Genomic DNA, 24,221 nt, shown 5'->3' on the forward strand with positions numbered 1-24,221 from the left:
CTCCCTGACCTAGGGTCCAGTACCCCGACGTGCTTTCGGCCCCAGACCGGCTATTGGACTGCAGTTGCCGACCGTCCTCCTTCACTAAGGCAGCACCCAGTCTCAATCTCCCGCGACCGGGTCTCCGACTCCTCCAGGTCCAGACCACTGTCTGCAACCCAATCTACGTTTTCCTCTGGGAGCTCCAACTCCCAGCTTCCTCGAGCTCCTCACTGCTCGAGGGCTACCACTGCACTGACTTGTCACCTCCCACCTCCCTGCCTGACCTCTAGGTGGATAGCCCTATTCCAGCTTAGCAGCCCACTGGTGTGCCTGACAGGGTGTGGTGTGAGGTGTGATTAGGATTTTTAGATGCTGATGGAGGCAGTACTGCAAGTTGGAAACCCAGAACCATGGGGGGTTGAGTCCTGCACTGGGAGATAAAGAGCATGCAGTACCCACTGACAACTTGACTAGTCCAGGAGCGTCACAATTGACCTATGGAACCTCATTCTCAGAACCTTCTCAGAACGAGGCTCCATAGGATTTGATTGACATCATGGGACATTACACCATTGAATTACATTGGAACTTTGAGGATTGCATTTTAATTAATAATTTGGTGAACAAAGGAGATTCTTTATTCATATAAACAATTTTTCCTGTGTGTTTTTTGTTACTTTACACTTACCGAGTTAGTAATGGGAGTGTCTGATAGATGCCTATCTAGTACTAACCCCTGGGCTTGATTCCAGCTGTCAATTCACAGATGACTTCAGCCCCAAAATATTACCCCACTTGCCACTGCATCAGGCGAAAGGACCTGAATTGGTGCATCTAATGGATGTTCTACTTTTGGGGCAGCTCTGGGCTAGTATTTTTAAGCTGGGAAGAGCCAAATAACCATAGGCCTTACCAGCCTGACAATACCAGCCCCCAAGCCATTTTTCAAAATGATTAAAATAATTTATAGAAAAAAAAAACATGGGGTCCCCTCTACTTTGGATAACCAGCCAATGTAAAGTAGACAACTGAGGGCTGCAGCCCGCAGCTGTCTGCTTTACCTGTGCTGATTATCAAAAATTAAGGGGGACCCCACATCTTTTGTTATGTAATTTTGTTCACAGCATCATACAGGCAGGTTACCCATACCAAAAAGCTTGTTGGTTGGCTGCACTGCAGCATTTCAACAAGTTTTATTCAGCATCCAAACTTCGAATTCGGACACAGGCTTCTGTGAAAAGTCTGTGTTCAAGTTTGAACCTCGGATACTATGTGTCCAGTACAGACCCCAAATTTTACTGTTTGGATTTGCTTATCCTTAGTCATAACTGGTTTTGGAACCATTTGGCTATGTGTGCACTAGGCGTTTTTTTCACGCTGTGTTTTTTGTGCATTTTTGTCCGCAAAAATGTACAAAAAATGCACCCGCTTTTTTACAGCGGGTGCGATTTTTGTGCGTTTTTACTGCGTTTTTGGCTGCATTTTTGTGCACTGCATTCAATGAGTGAAAAACGCTGTGAAAAACTCAGAAATAATTGACATGCTGCGTTTTTGTGGTCACCATAAAAACGCAGCTACAAAAAAAATGCTGTATGCGGACAGCACTTCTGAAAACCCATAGACATTGCTGGGGAAGCAATTTCACAGCGTTTTCTGCACAAAAACGCGGTAAAAAACGCAGCAAAAACGTCTAGTGCACACAGGGCCTTTAGGGCAGATTAACCCCTTAAATGCCACTGTTAATCAGGACAGTGGCATCTAAGTGGTTAAAGGGGGAGAGGACTTCCCCTTTAACACTATCACTGCCACTCAATTGTAATCACAGGGAAGCCAAGATCATCTAATGACCTCAGGGTATGGTTACCTGTTGGTTCCTGTCATAGGCAGAATCCAACGTACTGTGTCAGTGCAGAACTAAAGGGGGCTTTACACGCAACGACATCGCTAACAAGATGTCGTTGGGGTCACGGAATTTGTGACGCACATCTGGCCTCGTTAGCGACGTCGTTTCGTGTGAAACGCACGAACGACCGCTAACGATCAAAATTAGTCACCTAATCGTTGATCGTTGACACGTCGTTCTAATCCCAAATATCGTTGCTGTTGCAGGGCGCAGGCTGTTCGTCGTTCCTGCGGCAGCACACATCGCTATGTGCGACACCGCAGGAACGAGGAACAACATGGTACCTGCAGCCGCCGGCAGTGAGGAAGGAAGGAGGTGGGTGGGATGTTCCGGCCGCTCATCTCCGCCCCTCCGCTTCTATTGGGCGACCGCTTAGTGACGCCGCTGTGACGCCGAACGAACCTCCCCCTTAAAGGAGAGATTGTTCGGCGGCCACAGAGACGTCGGTGATGAGGTAATTGCATGTGACGCTGCCGTAGCAATATTGTTCGCTACGGCAGCGATCCCCCCGTGACGCGCCTCCGTCGTGGGCGGGTGCTATCGCTTGCGACATCGCTAGCGATGTCACAGCGTGTAAAGCCTGCATAACAGGTCTTATGCAGTACACTATTAATGCAGGGTATAAGACCAGTGATCAAAACATTCATATCCCACAGTAGTAGTAAGTAAAAAAGTTTAAAAAGTCAAATTAAATGTAAAAAAAGGTAAATAAAAAACTCAAAAAACACAGAAATCATAAAAAGCTGTTTTGCCACAAAAAATGCAGATTTTCTGTAAAAGCAAAAATAAATTTAAAAAAGTACACATGCTTGGCATCGCTGTGTCCAAAACGAACCCTAATTAATAGATAACATGCCAAATATATAGCTTCATCATACTGTCACACAAAATTGACTACAAGTAATCAAAAAAGTCACATGGAAAAAAATATGGTATAAATGAAAACACCAAATTGTCCCACAAAAAATAAACCTTAATATGTAAATATAAGCCCTAACAATATCTAAATTGTTATTTTTTGTTCATTCCGCATCTTGAAAAATCTGGATAAAAAGTGATCAAAAAATGTTATTTCTCACAAAATAGTACAAAAAAATCTCCAACTCATCCTGTAAATAATACGCCCTCATATAGCTTTGTTTGTAAAAAAAAAAAAATTTATAGTTCTCAGAATATGGCGATGATAAACAATTTATTGAAATAAAACATTTTTAGTGTGACAGTAGCAAAATCTAAAAAGAAGTTATAAGGGTATGTGCGCACGTTGCTTTTTACCTGCTTTTTACATGCTTTTTTGCTGCTTTTTCTTCTGCGCTGTTTAATGCCAAAATGGATGTGTTCTTCTATTCAAGCAAAGTCTATGGGAATTTGGGTTTCTTGTTCACACTATGTTGTTCAAAATGCTGCCTTTTTGTGGCCGAACTTTGGTCAAAAACTCAGCTTTTCAAAGAAGCAACATGTCAATTGTTTTTGCCATTTGGGTTTTGCACTGCAAAGCTGAGTTTTTGACCAAAGTTCTGCCACAAAAAGGCAGCATTTTGAACAACATAGTGTGAACAAGAAACCCAAATTCCCATAGACTTTGCTTGAATAGAAGAACACATCCATTTTGGCATTAAACAGCGCAGAAGAAAAAGCAGCAAAAAAGCAGGTAAAAAGCAGGTAAAAAGCAACGTGCGCACATACCCTAACACTGTGTCTAGTTGAAATTGCATAAAAAATTATTGGGTCCATTTCGTCCTACTACCCATATTGGAATTATAACTTTGGTGCTAAAACAGTATTTCAGAGAAAAAAATATAATGTTTTGTTTTCACGTATAAACGTTTTGTGACTCATCTGTGGGTTAAGAATACTGAATACAACCCTAGATAAACCCGTTGAGGCATGTAGTTTTCAAAATGGGTCAGTCGTGGGAGTTTTCTGATTTTTGGGCATGTCAGTGGCTTTGCAAATGCGACAAAGCATTCACAATCCATTCAAGCCAAATTTTCACTCCAAAAATCAAATAGCGCTCTATCCTCTAAGTCCTGACATGAGCCCAAACAGTAGTTTTTGACATATATCGGGTACCATTGCATTCAGGAGAAATTGTGAACAAATTATCGGATCCATGGTTTTCTATTATCCACTGTAAAAATTACATATTTGGGGTTACAACATTTTAGCGGGGAAAAAACACAATTATTGTTTTATATCCATATTTTAAAATGTTTTTTTAGGCACCTATGGGTTCAAAATACTTAACACATCCCTAGATAAAATCTTTGAGTAGTGTAGTTTCCAAAATGGGGGTCACTTGAGTGGGGTTTCTGCTACTTTAGCATAAGAGGGGCTCGGCAAACGCGACATGGCATCCGCAATCTGTTCCACCCAAATTTGCACTCCAAGAAACAAATAGCGCTCTTCCCTTCTGAGCCCTGTCATGCACCCAAAAGCAGATTTTGACCACAAATGGGATATTGCCATGTTTGGGAGAAATTACGATTACATTTTAAAGTCCATTTTTTCTCATTACCTATTGTGAAAATGAAAAATTTGCAGCTAAAACAATATTTTAGTGGAAGAAATATATTTTTCCAGTTTTTGAACCCACTTTGCCTTAATACCTGTGTAGCACCTGAAGGGTTAACAAATTTCGTAACAGCAGTTTAAACTAATTTGAGAGTTTCGTCTTTAAAATGGTATTACTTCTGCAGTTTATCCAATACATAAACCCCTCAAGGTCCCTTCAAAACTGAGCAGGTCCATAAAAATTAGATTTGTAAATTTTCTTTAAAAATTAAAAAATTGCTGCTAAATTTTAACCCTTCTAGTATCGAAATTAAATAAAAGTACATTTGAAAAATAATGTTTAGATAAAGTCGACATATGATAAATGTTACTTATTAACTATTTCGTTTGGCTTGACTGTCTGGTTTGAATATATAAGCACTAAAAGTTTAACAAAATCACTAATTTTTCAAAATTTTCGACAAATTTCAACATTTCAGTTGTTTTCACAAAAAACAAAAACTTATGCTAAATTTACCACTAACATGAAGTACAACTTATGGCAACAAAATGCAACCTCAGGATCACTGGGATAAATAGAAGCTTTCCAGAGTTATTGCCACTTAAAGTGACACTGGTCAGATTTGAAAATGAGGCTCGGTCATTAAGCTTACGATTGGCTCTGTCACTTAGGGGTTAAAGCACAGCACCATACTAACCTGAAGCCTTGTGTGGAACAGTGCCCAGTAATGGTATATTTACTGTGGGATCTGCCATAATTGCTTTATCCAGAGAACGAAGTGACAAGAACTCATAGAAGTATTCTGCCTGTAATTAAAATCATAATTATTATGACAAATTGAAATAAAACATTTAAGTATCAGCATTTTATATAATAATATAAAAAAGATCACATCAATGTATTAATCCTCTGGTGCAGTACATTATACAGGTACAACACTCACCCTTCATGGGCTAAAAGAGTTTCTCACTACTTAGACAACCCCTTCTCATTTCACATGTTTGGCCCCTTTAAAATAAAAAAGCTTATACTTACCTCCTGTGTGGGTGCCATCGCAGTGATGCGATGCCAGGGTTCACGTTTCTGGGGCTCACATCAGGTTGTGACTTCACATGAGCCCCGCACCCAATTACCGCCGGTTGCACTCTCCCCACTTTCAGCTGTATGAGTGATCAAGAGGAAGTGAGAGCTGTGGTTGCCGCTCACTTCCTGTTTATTACTCAGACGTTTGAAGGTGGGCAGAGCGCACCCGGTGGTAATTGGGCGTGTGATGTTACAACCTGATGTAAGCTCCAGAAATGTGAACCCTGGTCGCTGGAATGGCGTCGGCATTGGAGATTAGTATAAGTTTTTTTATTTTAATGAGGCCCAACATGTGGAATTAGAAGGGGTTGTCTAGGTAGTGGAAAACTCCTTTTAAAATTAAAATATTATGGCACTTACTATACAGCGATGTCATTATTTTGTTCTCAAGTCCCCAAATAGTTGATTCCTTAAATTTTAACCATTTCAGTTTTTTATTTATTTCCTAAATCAATAATAGACATGAAAATAAGAAACTTTGTAAGATATGTAATCAGAGGAAAGTGCGTCTTTCTCCCCCTGAATCGATCATTCATTCTCATTATTCTCAATTCATGGGTGAACTCTGTCTTCAGTGAATACAGACTTTTCCATTTCTGAGATGGCAGCTGGTGCTCATGAAGCTCTATGGTGAAGGGACAGGGAGAAGGAGGAGCTAGAGGCAGGCACAGACATTCTGCTGCAAGTTCACATGAAACAACAGATAAACTTTAAGCTGTTAAAATTTCAGGTATAGAACCACATGTGTACAATTATGGTTTCAAGTAAAGGGAACCTGCTAACAGTTTTGAGTTACCTTAACTGTTATGTAAGATAAGAGAGATATTTTAGAATATATCTATATGTGGCAGTAAAAAAAGCAAATTTTAGAAAATTAATCAACTCCTGTTCTGTATATACTGTATTACTTTTGAAGTGTCCACTGGGTTTCTACAGAAATATATAGATTGCAACACACTCTGGATTTGAAATGCAGCGCTCCTTTAATAAACTAAGTGATCATACTTCAATTGTCTAAATTCTTGACCTTAAGTATGATGTTTCAACTTTTTAGTGGTCTTACTCGTAATGTCGCTCTATTCGACCTGTATGATGGATTAAGAGAAGACCAGCATGCACACATCATCTCAGGTGAGTCGTTGTTTTATGGTTTAAATGGGTATCTTATGGTAATGCCTCCTTTTAACAGGATCTGATATTAGAGGGTAGTATGCGTGCCACTACTCTGGGGAAATTCACGCTGTTTAAGCCGCTGTGGAGGAGTGTGTGGACTTGCCTGGTCGAACAGAGCGACAGTATGAGTAAGATCACTAAAAGGTCAAACTGTCACACTTAAGGTCACCAATTTAGAAAACTGAAGCACCGTATGATCACTTACCTTACTAAAGGAACACTGCATTTCAAAACCAGAGTGTGCTGCAATCTATATATTTCTGGATGTCGAGGGAATTAGGAGGACACCCCTTTTCGCATGCACCTCCAAGTTCAAAGTCTGTGTGCATGCCATTTCTCTCTGTATACAGTGGGTTTCTTCAGCAGGCAAGGTCTGGTGCATATCCATTCATTCTAGCCTTTATTGATACCTTTACATGTGTGAGTCGATAATGCAGAACATATTAGGGAGATCAATTAGGTCTACACATGAGAGGTTTCCACCATGATGGACACTTGCTTACTAGAGAACTGGCCAACAGACACTTCAAAAGTAATTTGCATACATATATATGCTTTATTTTTGCTGCCGTGCATGTATATTGTTTTGAAATATTTGTCTAACCCCTATATGGTAGGTAACTATTACAAAAATGATGACATGATCCCTGGTGAAAATCATAGAATTTGCTTCACAGTAAATCAAAGTCACTTTCAATGGCACAAAAAAAATTTCAGATTCGCTATAATCCAAACTTTTATAAAACTAAACAACACAAATTCAGCAAAATGCTGCCATTTTGCTTAATTTTTTTAGGGCCAGAAAGAAAAAAAATACATATTCACCTTAACCCAGCCTTCATCTGTGCCTCCGTACAGCACTAATCCCTTTTCAGGGCTCTTTGGCATATGACTTGGCCTCATGTAAAATCATGTTGTACATCGCCCTGTGATGCCACGACATTGAGGGGCCCAGTTAATGCCAGAGGCACCAAAGAGTGACCAGAACCAGAGGAAGCTTTGTGGTGGGAAAGAGGTGGAGGTACTGAAGAGTGACCAGAACCAGAAGAAGCTTTGTGGCAAGAAAGAGGTGGAGGTACTGAAGAGTGACCAGAACGAGAGGAAGCTTTGTGGCAGGAAAGAGGTGGAGGTACTGAAGAGTGACCAGAACCAGAGGAAGCTTTGTGGCGGGAAAGAGGTGGAGGTACTGAAGAGTGACCAGAACCAGAGGGAACTTTGGGGCAGGTAAGAGTTGGAGGTACTGAAGAGTGACCAGAACCAGAGGGAACTTTGGGGCAGGTAAGAGTTGGGGGTACTGAAGAGTGACCAGTGGTGAAAGACGATGCACTGTGAGACAGGTAAGGGCCAGGGAGAACTATCATTTATTTATTTATTTCATTTTTAAACCCCACATTCATTATGCTTTAAGTCTGGATAGACCTTAGGCCATAATAAATGTCTTTAAATGGCAAGGTCAATTTGCATCAAATTCAATGCAAATTGAAGTGTTCCGCCGTATTTGAACAAATCTAACAAATTTGAATTTCTGGAAGTTTTCACACAAACTTCTTTGTTGTCACTCGCAGGATATTTAGCACTGATAAGTAAAAAGTAAAGCAAAAAACTGTTCAAATCAACCTTAGTGACTAGGTATATTAGGGGAAATGTATAATTATTGTTGCATTGTATGAATGTCCATTTTTTGCCCAATTGCAGATTACAGCCATTCCTGATATCATTTTCCTCCACTTATGTATGCAGGACTACATGGAGTGTGACTGACGTTCACCCAGTGTTTTGGATACAGTCTCACAAAGTGGATGGGAGTTCTCTAAGGGAAGAGTCACACTGGCGTATGACTCGCACGAGTGCAATGTGAGAAAATCTTGCATTGCACTCGGCCCCATGTAGGACAATGCTGCAGCTCAGATGTGCGTGCTTTCCTCAGCAATAATCGGACTGAGAAAAAATTGCAGTATTGTCTGTGAGTCTCGTATAATTCACACCCATACAAGTCTATGGGTGCGAGAGAAACATTGGACTTGCATTCACATGTCATCCAAGAGCAGTGCAATATACGCACAGGCTGACAATGGAGAAGATGGTGAGATTAATCCCTCCCTCTCCTAAGCAGCTGTGATCTGATCTTGCAGCAGAGCAGGAGCCAAGGGTCATTAGCATATATGCCAGTGTGACCCCAGCCTAAATCTCATGCCCACCGTCTTTTTTTAACACTGCATATACTGAATTCCACATCATATCTTGCAGTAAATATGTATTTTATTAACATATTTTCTTCAAAAACTTGAATAAGATAAGGAAAATCAACATGTAAAAAACTCATGAATTCTTAGTGTGTTTCCACAGTGGAACTTTGTCAATAATGTTTCATCAAAGCTAAGCAAGGATGCATTCAGATGACCATTTTTTTAGTCTATGAGACTGTTCACATGTCCAAATTTTTTTGGGTGGACTCAATAGGCCATACAAAATTGCATATGTAGCACCCCTGAGGTATCAGGTGTCACAAAATATGTAACCAACTGTGGACAACCCAAACCCTGGAATACCAGTGGCGGTAAAGGCAAAAACCATGTCCAACCTGAGAATACTGACTAGATACACATTTAAAGGATGGCCACCTATTGGTTGGTAAGCATCCAATCTGCTGGGGACAGACCCAAAAAGGGGCAGGGCTAGTTGCTCTGTGAGGAGTTGGCGGGAGAAGAAAAGTCAGTTGTTGTTGGAGAGAGACTCTGACGGAGTCAGAAGTGAGATGAAGGAGAAAGTGAAGTGTTTTAGGACCGTAGTCCTAGGTATTAAAACCTGAAGAAAGAACTGAAGCTAAAAAGGAGAAGGGTTGCTGTGGAGTAACAAACCAGTGCTCAAGGAACCTAGGGTTGCCAGAGGAGTGCGGGACCAGGACTCACAGAATCCAGCACAGGCGGGGAGAAGAACCCTTGAACGGGAGTACGCTTCAAGCTACCTGTTAAATCTGCCTGGTGAGGAGATCATCAGGGTCCCTCACCAACCTGAGTGTCCGGAGCAAAGCAGCAAAGAGGGGACCTGGGGACAGGGACAGGAGTTAAACCCATTAAAATTGTCCAGGCTGCCTGCTATACGGGCCAAAACTGTGAAACGGTGGGAATCCCAAGACACTTTAGGCCACGGGGACCCACCAAAAACTAAAGTGTGCACAGAGGACAGCTCACCAGGTCACCAACTGGCACTGGGAACAAAGGGTGAGGGAACACCTGAAAACCAGCAGCACCAGGGCACTGGTACCAGAACAGTGAGTAGAAAACAGTTTAAACTGCAGTCCCTGTGTGGCTTGAATCCTTTCTACATTGGTGCATCATCAGCTCACACTGCAGACTACTACCACCATCATCCTCTTCCGGGGCCTAGACCTACTTGCAGAGGGCCAGAACACCTGAGCTACATTATACTACCCGCCCCAGGAAGATCACGAAGCAGCAGCTCCTACAAAATAGCCGCAACCCGCCAGTGGCATAGTCAAAAACTTTTATCTATTTTACTTTTATTTTTCCACGTTGACACCCTTTTTCAGATCGACCCTCCAGGTCACGCAACCGGGCATTGGCCGCGACCACGACTCCCCTGTTCACCACACGCCCGGAACCGAGTATCCCACTGCCCTGTGGAGTCACAGCCCGAATTTGGCGTAGTCGGCAGGATAAGGACTAGACCCGTTCACAATGGGTGACGTGCGCGCCTTGTTGATGCTATTTGTGACTGAACTTTTGAATTTCCGCCATATTGGACATTAGAAAAATAACTGCGCCACAAACTTCAAAAGGGCACGAAAACTAGAGACCCATCCCCTGGGAGTGCCTGAACCATGTAAAATGAAACTAATGCAGGGACACCGGAACTCTGCTGCACAAAGTTTCCGGAGAAAAGGATTGACAATATGGCTGCCCCAGGGGACAGAACACCAGGTTGTCCCAGCGTGGCGACTGCTGCCTGGCAGGAGAAGGAACTGGAGCTGCTGTGCTGTGCATCAGAATGCGGGTGCAGTTCCTCGAGCAGACTGCAGAATACAGAGTGGAGATGCGGAGGATGATGGCGGTAGTGTGGGCCCAAGAGAACCGGGTCTTGTACGCAGAGTGGCGCCTGGAGCAGGTATGCATGAAAACCTCCCTGGTTCATCCGACTCACCCGGCAGCGGAACCCGTCCTTAATCCGGCTGCGGAACACCGGCCACCCGCTGATCAGGCTGCGCCGCCTCCTTCCCCGGCCGCTGACCAAGCTGCACCACCTCCTTCCCCAGCCGCTGATCAGGCCGCGCCGCCTCCTTCCCTGGCCGCGGACCAGGCTGCACCGCCTCCTTCCCCGGCCGCAGACCAGGCCGCATCACCTCCTTACCCGGCCGCTGACCAGGCCGCACCGCCTCCTTCCCCGGCCATGGACCAGGCCGCATTGCCACCCAACTAGGCTGCAAGTCCACCAGCAGCCAAGGAGGAGAGAGTCGCTCCAGAACCAGAGGTATTGCTCCAACCTGTTGTCAGGGACCTGGCAGCGATCTGCCCAGATTGGGACCTACACCTGGGTGATGAGGTCACATATACCAGGCATAATGGGAGCGGGGCTAGTGTGCCCTGGATGTGGAGGTGTGTCCAGCAGAGGGCGCTGTAATATCACCAGCTTCCGCTTCTCCTCCCGCACCATTGCTGAGTGCATCCACCTTATGGTAACTGTACCTGGTTACCATCCAGTTTGTATGATGTTCCTGTTTTCTTTTTGAATTGATAAATATGGACCAAAGTCACAAGACTGGTTATGGCACAGACTTACTTTGTAAATAGTTGCACCAGTTGTGCCTTCTACTAGAGTAATTCCTGTAACCCTGTTCCCATGCAGCACTACTCCTGGGAGAGGGGAAAGGGGTAGGAAGGGTCTGTGGCAGAGGAGGTCGAGACACCTGTCACCATTGCAACCAGTGACGCACTCTCCAGGAACCTGTCACCTTTTTACTTTTTTATTCCTGAAACAAAGAGGACATCAGTGACTCTGGGTGGTGGGTGGCAAGAAGGGGTACCTCTATAAATTTAAATATGTTGGTTTCTATGAAAGATTTAAGCAAAATTCCTCCCTTGCATGATCTTTGCAGCCTGAGGACGTGCTGGAATTTACCAAGGGGGACGTAGCATCCCTGAAGTACATATCAGGTGCCACAAAATATGTAACCAACTGTGGACAACCCAAACCCTGGAATACCAGTGCCGGTAAACACAAATCACAGAAAAAATACTCCTAAAAATTTTTTCGTTAAACTTTTATTGAATATCAATATATCGAAACCTGAAGTAAGAGGGAGGGGGGTGTTCAAAAAAATATAAAATACCCTAAGGGTCTAAAGTACAATAAAAAATACAGTCTAGTGGACCAGCCAGCGGTATATCCCAGCAAATGGTGGGAAAGGCTTATATCGCTCCACCAGTCAACTTTACAAATGATGATACATCAATTTTTTAACGTTCATTGCAGAAACATTTTTAATACACAATTATTATCATCCAGATCCAATAATTAACCATGCATTGAAAAAGAGACTTATATAAAATGTAAATTTATAGATAAATTTGGCATATATCTCTCAAATACAGAAACTTGAACTATATGTATTATTGGTAGGACAGTGTAAGAAAATATAATTATAGAGTACTGTAGTAGGATAAAATAAACATACAGTATTCTTTTTATGTCAAAAAAAGCATAAACAAGTTAGCCCCAAGAAATATTACCCAACACACCAACACCATCACACATACACTAAACCCCATGTCCAACCTGAGAAAACTGCCTAGATACAGATTTAAAAGATGGCCACCTATTGGTTGGTAAGCATCCAATATGCTAGGGACAGACCCAAAAATGGGCAGGGCTAGTTCCTAGGTGGGGAGTTGGTGGGAGAAAAGTCAGTTGTTGGAGAGAGACTCTGAGGGAGTCAGAAGTGAGAGAAAGGAGAAAATGAAGTGTTTTAGAACCGTAGTCCTAGGTGTTATAACCTGAAGAAAGAACTGGAGCTAAAAGGGAGAAGGGTTGCTGTGGATAAGGAACCAGTGCTCAAGGAACCTAGGGTTGCCAGAGGAGTGTGGGACCAGGACTCACAGAATCCAGCACAGGCGGGGGGGAAGAACCCATGAACGGGAGTACGCTTCAAGCTACCTGTTAAATCTGCCTGGTGAGGAGATCATCAGGGGCCCTCACCAACCTGAGTGTCTGGAGCAAATCAGCAAAGAGGGGACCTGGGGACAGGGACAGGAGTCAAACCCATTAAAATTGTCCAGGCTGCCTGCTATACAGGCCAAAACTGTGAAACGGTGGCAATCCCAAGACTCTTTAGGCCACGGGGACCCACCAAAAACTAAAGCGTGCACAGAGGACAGCTCACCAGGTCACCAACTGGCACTGGGAACAAAGGGTGAGGGAACACCTGAAAACCAGCAGCACCAGGGCACTAGTAGCAGAACAGTGAGTAGAAACCAGTTTAAACTGCAGTCCCTGTGTGGCTTGAATCCTTTCTACATTGGAGCATCATCAGCTCACACTGCACACTACTACCACCATCATCTTTTTCCGGGGCCTAGCCCTACATGCGGAGGGCCAGAACACCTGAGCTGCATTATACTACCCGTCCCAGGAAGATCACGCAACGGCGGCTCCTAAAAAATAGCCGCAACCCGCAAGTGGCATAGTCAAAACTCTTTTACTTATTTTACTTTTATTTTTCCACTTTGACATTCTTTTTCGGATCGACCCCAGGGGTCACGGAATCGGACATTGGCCGCAACCACGACTCTCCTGTTCACCACACGCCCGGGACCAAGTATCCCACTGCCCTAGGGTGTCACACCAGATTTTGGCGTCACACATAGTCATGTCCAATATTGATCTAAGTGTGGTGTCAAAATTAGCAATGCAAGTCTACGGGTCTGAAAAAATCAGATTCCATTAAAGACTGTTAGATTGGAGAAAGTAGAGAAACTATTTTAGCTATTTTTTTTCAATCTAGAAAAAACAATGCAACTCGGTTAAAATTCATATGACACGGAGGAAACTTTTAACAAAATCCCTGATGAAACTCGGATCATTTTTCTTGTATGTTTCTACAGTCATGGCCAAAAGTTTTGAGAATGCTACAAATATTAATTTTTACAAAGTCTACTGCTTAAGTTTTTCTAATGGCAATTGGCATATACTCCAGAAAGTCATAAAGAGTAATCAGCTTAACAGCAATTACTTGCAAAGTCAATATTGGCTAAGAAAATGAACTTTAACCCCCAAAACACATTTCAACAGCATTGCATTCCTGCCTTAAAAGGAGCAGCTAACATTGTTTTAGTGATTGTTCCATTAACACAGGTGTGGGTGCTGATGAGGACAGGGCTGGCGATCAATCAGTCATGATTAAGTAAGAATGACACCACTGGACACTTTAAAAAGGAGGCTGGTGCTTGGTATCATTGTTTCTCTTCAGTTAACCATGGTTATCTCTAAAGAAACACGTGCAGCCATCATTGCTCTGCCCAAAAATGGCCTAACAGGGAAGAGTATCGCAGCTACAAAGATTGCACCTCAGTCAACAATCTATTGCATCATCAAGAACTTCAAGGAGAGAGCTTCCATTGTTGCCAAAAAGGCTCCTGGGCGCCCAAGAAGGACCAGCAAACGCCAGGACCGTATCTTAAAACTGTTTCAGCTGCAGGATCGGACTACCAGTAGTGCCGAGCTAGCTCAGCAATGGCAGCAGGCTGGTGTGAGTGTTTCTGCACGCACTGTGAGGCGGAGGCTCTTTGAGCAAGGCCTGATTTCAAGGAGGGTAGCAAAGAAGCCACTTCTCTCCAGAAAAAACATCAGGGACCGACTGATATTCTGCAAAAGGTACAGGGAGTGGACTGCTGAGGACTGGGGTAAAGTCATTTTCTCAGATGAATCCCCTTTTCGATTGTTTGGGACATCTGGAAAACAGCTTATTAGGAGAAGAAGAGGTGAGCACTACCACCAGTCTTGTCTCATGCCAACTGTTACGCATCCTGAAACGATTCATGTGTGGGGCTGCTTCTCAGCCAAGGGAATCGGCTCACTCACAGTCTTGCCTAAAAACACAGCCATGAATAAAGAATGGTACCAGAATGTCCTCCAAGAGCAACTTCTCCCAACTGTCCAAGAGCAGTTTGGCGCCCAACAAGGTGATCACTAAATGGCTCATGGAACAAAACATAGAGATTTTGGGTCCATGGTCTGGAAACTCCCCAGATCGTAATCCCATTGAGAACATGTGGGCAATCATCAAGAGACGGGTGGACAAACAAAAAACAACAAATTCTGGCAAAATGCAAGCATTGCTGATGCAAGAATGGACAGCTATCAGTCAGGATTTGGTCCAAAAGTTGATTGAGAGCATGCCAGGGAGAATTGCAGAGGTCCTGAAGAAGAAGGGTCAACACTGCAAATATTGACTTGCTGCATTAAATCATTATAACTGCCAATATAACCTTTTGGTACTCATAATATGATTGCAATTATATTTCTGTATGTGATGTAAACATCAGACAAACACAATTAAAAACCAGAGGGCAACAGATCATGTGAAAAAATAATTTTGGTGTCATTCTCAAAACTTTTGGCCATGACTGTATGTGAAAAAAACAGATGTCTGAAAGAGCCCTTACACGGAGTTTCCAAAACAAAGCAGTTTTAGTTAAAACATGAAGCCTGAAAAAACACACTATAAAAAGCAATGAAAAAATGCAGGTAACTCAGTTTAGCTAAGAGGTGCAGAAATACTGCAGAAAATCTGCAACATCGAAAACTCATGGTGGAAATGTAGCCTAAATGTGCTATTGCCCTACAGAAAACTATTAGAAAAATAGACAATTTGCTGATTATTTTTTTTTCATTCTAAATACTTGCCAAGTTCTGCAATTATAGATCAAGTTTTTCCCAGAAAGCTAAACCATTGATGCCAATAGATGTGTAACTAAAAAATTTTACTACCTTTTTACTTTGGCAAGAAAAATCAAACCACCTGCTGTTTGACAACATTACTTGATCTTGATCCATATGCAAAGACAACATAATAATCTTTTTTTTCCTAAGTCTAAAAGGTAAAAGGTTCAATCCTTTGATCTGTCAAACAGTTGTCTATTAACCCCACCAAGCACTTTAGAGGGGTTTTGTGGATTTAAAGGGGTTTAATATCACAAAAATAACATTATGTTTGGTAGGCTATATAAATGTACTCTATAATATGCTTTCTTGTTTAAGCCTTCTTTGGGTGAGTTTTTGATGTTGCAGAATTTCTGCACCTTTTATGTAAATTAGGTTATTTGTCTTTTTAAAGCACAGCAATCAGCAGTATTTTCCTATATAACCTAAATCCAGTGCTATACTGGCACTATCAGGATCATTCTATACATACCTTTAATTGTCAGCTCGGACGTATAGGTTTTGAAACACAAGCAAGTAAAATTTATAAAATGAGCAGCTTTTTGAGTGGCAGTAGCTGCTGATCAGCTGATAGCTGGGGTGGGTATTTATAGTGATTCCCACCCGCCTGCCTGTACATCCTCAGCCTGTTACTTATGCTAATTATATTATAGAATCGTTTTTCTAAGTGACCCAACAGAAAAATAATGTTGCTTCGTGGTATATGCTTCGGGCTGGGCCCTGCCCCTTCTGGTCACATGGGTATGATATCAGCACAGGTCATTCTACACTGTGTGCAGAATTATTAGGCAAGTTGTGCTTTAGAGGATTTTTTTTATTATTGATTAACAACTATGTTCTCAATCAACCCAAAAGACTCATAAATATCAAAGCTTAATATTTTTGAAAGTTGAAATGGGTTTTTTTTTAGATTTGGCTATCTTAAGAGGATATCTGTTTGTGCAGGTAACTATTACTGTGCAGAATTATTAGGCTACTTAATAAAAACCAAATATATCTCACTTGTTTATTTTCACCAGGTAAACCAATATAACTGCACAAAATTTAGAAATAAACATTTCTGGCATGCAAAAACAAAACCCCAAAAAATTCATGACCAATATAGACACCTTTCTTTATGATGACACTCAACAGCCTACCATCCATAGATTCTGTCAGTTGCTTGATCTGTTTACAATCAACATTGCGTGCAGCAGCCACCAAAGCCTCCCAGACACTGTTCCGAGAGGTGTACTGTTTTCCCTCGCTTTAGATCTCACATTTTATGAGGGACCACAGGTTCTCTATAGGGTTCAGATCAGGTGAACAAGTGGGCCATGTCATTATTTTTTCATCTTTTAGACCTTTACTGACCAGCCACGCTGTGGAGTAGTAGGATGCATGTGATGGAGCATTGCCCTGCATGAAAATCATGTTTTTCTTCAACGATACCGACTTCTTCCTGTACCACTGCTTGAAGAAGTTGTCTTCCAGAAACTGGCAGTAGGTCTGGGAGTTGAGCTTCACTTCATCTTCAACCCGAAAAGGTCCCACAAGTTCATCTTTGATGATACCAGCCCATACGAGTACCCCACCTCCACCTTGCGTCTGAGTCGGAGTGGAGCTCTCTGCCCTTTACTGATCCAGCCTCTGGCCCATCAAGAGTCGCTCTCATTTCATCAGTCCATAAAACCTTTGAAAAATCATTCTTAAGATATTTCTTGGCACAGTCTTGATGTTTTATCTTATGTTTCTTGTTCAAAGGTGGTCGTTTTTCAGCCTTCCTTACCTTGGCCATGTCCCTGCCTATGGCACACCTTGTGCTTTTTGATACTCCAGTAACGTTGCAGCTCTGAAATATGGCCAAACTGGTGGCAAATGGCATCTTGGCAGCTTCACGCTTGATTTTCCTCAATTCATGGGCAGTTATTTTGCGCCTTTTTTGCCCAACACACTTCTTGCGACCCTGTTGGCTATTTGCCATGAAATGCTTGATTGATCCGTGATCACGCTTCAAACGTTTGGCAATTTCAAGACTACTGCATCCCTCTGCAAGACATCTCACAATTTTGGACTTTTCAGAGCCCGTCAAATCTTTCTTCTGACCCATTTTTCCAAAGGAAAGGAAGTTGCCTAATAATTAAGAACACCTTATATAGGGTGTTGAAATCATTACACTACACCCCTCCTCATTACAGAGATGCACATCACCTGATTTACTTAATTGGTAGTTGGCTCTCAAGCCTATACAGCTTGGAGTAGGACAACATGTTTAAAAAGTATCATGTGATCAAAATACTCATTTGCCTAATAATTCTGCAGATGGTGTAGTCACTTAGTAAAACTATTCTATAATATGGCTTTAGGTTATATGGGAAAATCCTGTTGATTGGTGCAATTTAAGTACATTTTTTACATGAGTTTTTATTGCATTTTTGATGCTGCTTTTGTTGTCTCTTGTGTTAGTATATCATGCTTTAAATAAAGCTTCTTTGATTTTGATACTACCTGGTTTTTGGCTTTGATAAAACTTTATTAGTACAGTCATGTGCGGACAACATGCGTTTCTGATGTGTTTCTGCCATAGAAATGCACCAAAAATGCATATGCTTTTTTGTTACCTGTGGAATTTTCACATCTCATGCAATTCTATGAGAAAAATCTGGATATAAAACCAGAGATATAAAACAAGAGAAATTTATATGCTGCGGATTTGAAACGCTCAACACAGATCAGTATACGCTGAGTAAAAAAGAACAGAGGCAATGATATTGCTATAAATCCCATCCACTTTACTAGAACTGTAAGACTCTGTGTGTAAGGACGGAGTTACACTTATGAGTGACTCGCATGTAACTCGCGCAAATCTCGCATCGTGTCAGCCGGCATGGCCTGCCACTCTCCGGACAGGAGTGAGTCAGCTGCATGCATTTCTACATACCTCCCAACTTTTGAAGAAAGGAAAGAGGGACAAAGCGCGCCGTGGCAAAATTTGACCACGCCCCTAGCCACACCCATTCATCAGTAAGGGTCATTCAACAGATGCCCCGGACTGTTCGTTAATAGTCATAGCAGCCAGAATTTTCTTATATTTCTATGTGTCACTATATGACAGGTATGGGAGGTATGATTTCTAGGCAGCTGAATTGCTCCTGCCTGGAGAGCAACAGGCCGTCCAAGTGACGCAAGTGTGACTCCGGCCTAATATGCAGTGTCAAAAACTCACCTAAAACTCATCATGGGCACAGAGCCTAAGACCTCCTTCCCACGTCCAACTTTAAACACACTCGATAAAAAACAGTACTGGCATCATAAGTGTTTTGGATCAGTGTGTCATCCATGTCTCCATTTTTGCCATAACTGTCATCAGTATTTTTATAGTTATGGATAAAGAAAGAACACTGCTTCTCCTAGACTTGAAAATATTCAACATGGACGGCACATTAATGGCACATCGATGCCATCCATGTGCTGTACGTATTTTTCACAGACCCATGGACTTGTATTGGTCCTTGTCATCTGTGCTGCCGAAAAAAAAGGACATATTTGTAACCATATACTGTAGGTTATAATGGGTATGTGTGGTATCCTTGAAAAAACGGATGACTCACCTATAGGAAACATGGACGTGTGACGTAGCCCTAAAAATGCCCCGATTAACAAGTGAAATTACTTATTACTGGGCATCCTAAAATTAGTATACTATGATTATGGTGAAGATGGATTGTGAAGAGCTGGTAATCCCTTTTAAATACCTTCTCTATCTGATACTCTGGTAAATCAATATTAGTCCCTAACCTGAAATCTTCCCCTCATGCTATAAAAAAAGAAAAAAGTTTACTTATTTGTATCTCATTCGTTTCTCTGCTTTCCATGTTGAACGACAACAGGTGGTGTTTTGCAAAGTCAAATTATTATTAAATCTATTAAAAATGTACTGCCAATAAAAATTAAAAAAAAATAAAATAAAAGACCAGACACTGATATGGTGTTGGTCCACCGTCTCGTTTGTGAGTGCTGGCTGTATTTCCAAGTGCCTGTTATATGATCCCGACCAAAGAGCCAAGCGGCAGTAATGTGGGTCTTAGATTGGTATGAACAGTCAGTATTTTTTTTGATCGTTGTGCCAATACACCGGACAATCTTCACAGCCTGCGGTGTGCATGATGTGAGGATTCAGCAGTCTGCAGTCACATAGAGTAACTGCAGGACTTTAGCAAAAGACCAGAAAAACCCTTTAAATACTGTATTTCCTAGTATAAAAAAATAACACTTTAACAGCAGTGAGCCCTATGGCTAGGGAGAGGGGTGAGGAGAAACCTCCTGAACTTACCTCAAGGTGTTACCTGAGCCCCCTAGCATCCCTATATGGGGTGTTTCAACCTGTCGCCAATCCAGATACCTAATCCCTGCAATTTCTGCACCTTTTATGTAAATTAGGTTATTTGTGTTTTTAAAGCACACCAATCAGCAGTATTTTCCTATATAACCGAAAGCCAGTGCTATACTAGCACTATCAGGCTGATTCTATACATACCTTTAATTGTCAGCTCGGATGTATAGGTTTTGAAACATAAGCAAGTAAAATTTATAAAATGAGCAGCTTTTTGAGTGGCAGTAGCTGCCGATCAGCTGATAGCTGGGGTGGGTATTTATAGTGATTTCCGCTCCCCTGCCTGTACATCCTCTACCTGTTATTTATGCTAATTATATTATAAAATTGTTTTACTAAGTGACTAGAAGAACCTGTGCTGATGTCATACCCATGTGACCAGAAGGAACGGGGTCTCAGCCAACAGAAAAATAATGTTGCTTCCTGGTATCAGCTTCGGGCTGGGCCCTGCCCCTTCTGGTCACATGGGTATGACATCAGCACAGGTCCTTCTAGTCACTTAATAAAACGATTCTATAATATGGCTTTAGGTTATATGGGAAAATGATGTTGATTGATGCACTTTAAGTACGTTTTTTACATGAGTTTTTATCGCATTCTTGATGCTGCTTTTGTTGTCTCTTGTGTTAGTATAACATGCTTTAAATAAAGCTTCTTTGATTTTGATACTACTTGGTTTCCGGCTTTAATAAAACTTTCTTAGTACAGTCATGTGCGGACACCATGCGTTTCTGATGTGTTTCTGCCACAGAAATGCACCAAAAATGCATATGATTTTTTTTCTACCTGTGGATTTTTCACATCTAATGCAATTCTTTGAGAAAAATCTGGATATTAAACCAGAGATATAAAACAAGAGAAATTTATATGCTGCGGATTTGAAACACTCAACACAGATCAGTATACGCTGCATAAAAAAGAGCAGAGGCAATGTTATTGCTATTAATCCCATCCTCTTTACTAGAACCGTAAGGGGTACTTTGCACGTTGCGACATCGCTACTGCGATATCGTTGGGGTCAAATCGAAAGTGACGCACATCCGGCGCCGGTAACGTCGGCGCAACGTGTAAAGCCTAGGAGAGAAGATGAAGGAGCGTGAAACAGTCAAAAATCGGTGATCTGTGTCACGTCCTTCATTTTCATAATGTCAGTGCGTCCGCAGGTACGATGTTGTTCCTCGTTCCTTCGGCAGCACACATCGCTGTGTGTGAAGCCGCAGGAGCGACAAACATCTCCTTACCTGCACCTGCCGTCCACCGGCAACGCGGAAGGGAGAAGGTGGGCGGGATGTTTACATCCCGCTCATCTCTGCCCCTCCGCTTCTATTGGCCGCCTGCCGTGTGACGTCGCTGTGATGCTGCACGACCCGCCCCCTTTGGAAGGAGGCAGGTCGCCGGCCAGAGCGACGTCGCAGGGCAGGTAAGTGTGTGTGAATCTGCTATAGCGATAATGTTCACTATGGCAGCTATCACAAGATATTGCATGTGCGACGGGGGCGGGTACTATCGCGCTCGGCATCGCTACCATCGGCTAGCGATGTCACAGCGTGCAAAGTACCCCTAAGGCTATGTGCCCACGGGGACAGTGTCCTGCGGATATATCCGCAGGACATTCCGCAGGTGCTCCCAGGAAACAGCACCACAACTTTTGTCTCTTTCCATGCTGCGGAATGTCCTGCGGATATGGTGTGGGCATTCTGCATTGAGGATACAGTACCATGGCTTCGGCACTGCATCCTCAATGCAGAACAAGTGCTGCAGTGATCGGGGGAGTTCATACTTACCTCCATCATGCAGCACCTTGCTTTCCGGCAGCCGGGTCACTCTCTCAGCGTCTGCAGGAGAAGGTGGGCGGGCCTGAACTAGCTCCGGCTGTCACATGACCGGAGCTCGTGCAGGCTCCGCCCACCTCTTCCTTCCTGTACCTGGATTCACCACGCTCCTGTACACCGGACAGAGAAAGTGACTCTGGTGAGGCAGGTAAGTATATGGGACCCTGTGGAGAAATCCGCAACAATAATTGACATGCTGCAGATTTTTCTGCACGAAAATCCGCACGATTTCCACTGCGGAAAAATCCGCAGCGTGGGCACAGTATTTCCCAAATGCCATAGAAATGGCTGGGGAATAGCTGTGCTGCAGATTTCTGGAAAATCCGCGGCTTTTCCGCAAGAAATCTCCAGCAAATTCCGCGCATTTTCCGCAGCAGGCTATGTGCCCACGCTGCGGAAAATGCGCGGATTTTGCAGCGGATTTCTCGAGGAAAAGCCGCGGATTTTCCAGAAGTCTGCAGCACAGCTACTCCCCAGCCATTTCTATGGCATTTGGGAAAAGCTGTGCCCACGCTGCGGAAAATGCGCGGATTTTGCCGCGGATTTCTCACGGAAAAGCCGCGGATTTTCCAGAAATCTGCAGCACAGCTACTCCCCAGCCATTTCTATGGCATTTGGGAAATGCTGTGCCCACGTTGTGGATTTTTCCGCAGCGGAAATCGTGCGGATTTTCGTGCGGAAAAATCTGCAGCATGTCAATTATTGTTGCGGAGTTTCGTGCGGATTTTGCCTATTCAATTGAATTAAAAAAAAAACGCAAAATCCGCAACAAAATCCGCGTCAAATCCGCGTCAAATCCGCACCTATGAAAAGGTGCGGATTCCGGGGGAAAGCTGCGGATTTTGATGCAGAAAAATCCGCAGATACAGAGTCCCGTGGGCACATAGCCTAAGACTCTATGTGTAAGGACTGAGTTACACTTGCGAGTGACTCACATATAACTCGCGCAAGTCTTGCATCGCGTCAGCCCGCATGGCCTACCACTCTCCGGACTGGAGCGAGTCAGCTGCATGCATTTCTAGGCAGCTGACTTGCTCGTGTCTGGACAGCAGCAGGCTATGCCGGCTGAACGATGCAAGATTTGTGCGGGCGACACGAAAGTCACTCACAAGTGTGACTCCGGCCTAATATGCAGTGTCAAAAAGTCACCTCACCTCAATAAAATACCTCCCCTGCAGAGCCGTTCAGCAGTGTCCATTTTGGGTCTCCCAGAGCTCCAACATTGTTATAAAACATGAGCACTGCAGCCAATCAGCGGCCTTCAATGGGCTAGAGTACTCACAATTACTTCTGACGTTCAAAGTTTGCCTGAAGGAAGTGTGAGTAGAGCAGTAACACAAGTTCAACACCAACATTGCTGATACGATGCTAGTGTGGGAGGTATTTGCTATTTTTATTTTACAATGGGAAATATAGTATTAAAGAAGGGGTTATCCAAATAATGGACAATCCCTTTAATGGCAATCACCAGGTTTTTGTAATCCCATCTGAGAGCAGCAAAATGTAGGGACCCTCAGAGACCCTGATTCCAATGATGTATTGCTTACTTTACGGGGTGCTGCAGTTTTAATTAAAAACAATTTGATCTGCTGCAAATCTACCAGTTCTCTGAATGCTGAGCTCTGTATAAGGGTACTTTCACACTTCCGTTGTTTTCCTTCCGTTACAATCCTCCCTTTTGGAAAACAGCGGAATCCATTAACGGATTCCGCTGTTTCCCATAGACTTGTATGGTTGACGGATTGTACCAAAAGGACCTGCGTTGCTTCTGCTGGGGTACGCGCCGTTTCTTCCGGACAGCGGGAGGAACGCAGCATGTAACGTTGTTTTGAGCAGCAGAATCCTTTGGATTTCACTGCGCATGCCCTTTTTTTTTTTTTTTTTTTTTAAAATCACAAACTTTATTTTGGCTCGCGGTGGCCGAACGTTCAGCTGAGCGCCCGCCGGCATGCCCAGGCGCCGGCAAGTGACAGCGCTCAGCTGAGCGCCCGGTGGACGGCTGCAGGGAGCGATCAGCTGATCACCCGACGGCCGGCTGCAGGGAGCGCTCAGCTGATCACCCGGCGGCCGGCTGCAGCGAGCGATCAGCTGATCACCCGGTGGCCGGCTACTGGGAGCGATCAGCTGATCACCCGGTGGCCGGCTGCAGGGAGCGATCAGCTGATCACCCGGCAGCCGACTACTACACAATAGTCTGCCGCCGGTAAAACTGTAAAAAAAATAAAAAAAAGAAAAGCAAAACGGATTCCGTTGTTTTGCAGCATCCGTTGCATCCGTTGTGCCACTATATGCAACACATCTGTTGCATCCGTCACACAACGCGATGCAACGGATACCGTTCAACGTAAGTGTGAAACTAGCCTAACCCACCCACACCACTGAGCTTTCTGTGTACATAGACAGCTT

General features: G+C 43.3%; 1 protein-coding gene across 1 annotated transcript in view; it reads right to left on the reverse strand.

Moving 5' to 3' along the window:
* WIF1 (Wnt inhibitory factor 1) overlaps positions 1-24,221 on the reverse strand; it is a 227,450-nt gene that overhangs the window by 86,605 nt on the left and 116,624 nt on the right. Inside the window, exon 3 of the mRNA XM_075342460.1 lies at positions 5,098-5,206. Within this exon, the coding sequence (XP_075198575.1) occupies positions 5,098-5,206 (109 nt within the window). The remainder of the gene's footprint in view (positions 1-5,097; positions 5,207-24,221) is intronic.

This window comes from Anomaloglossus baeobatrachus, chromosome 4 (assembly GCF_048569485.1).
Source record: "Anomaloglossus baeobatrachus isolate aAnoBae1 chromosome 4, aAnoBae1.hap1, whole genome shotgun sequence".
In the NCBI taxonomy this organism is placed as follows: domain Eukaryota; kingdom Metazoa; phylum Chordata; class Amphibia; order Anura; family Aromobatidae; genus Anomaloglossus; species Anomaloglossus baeobatrachus.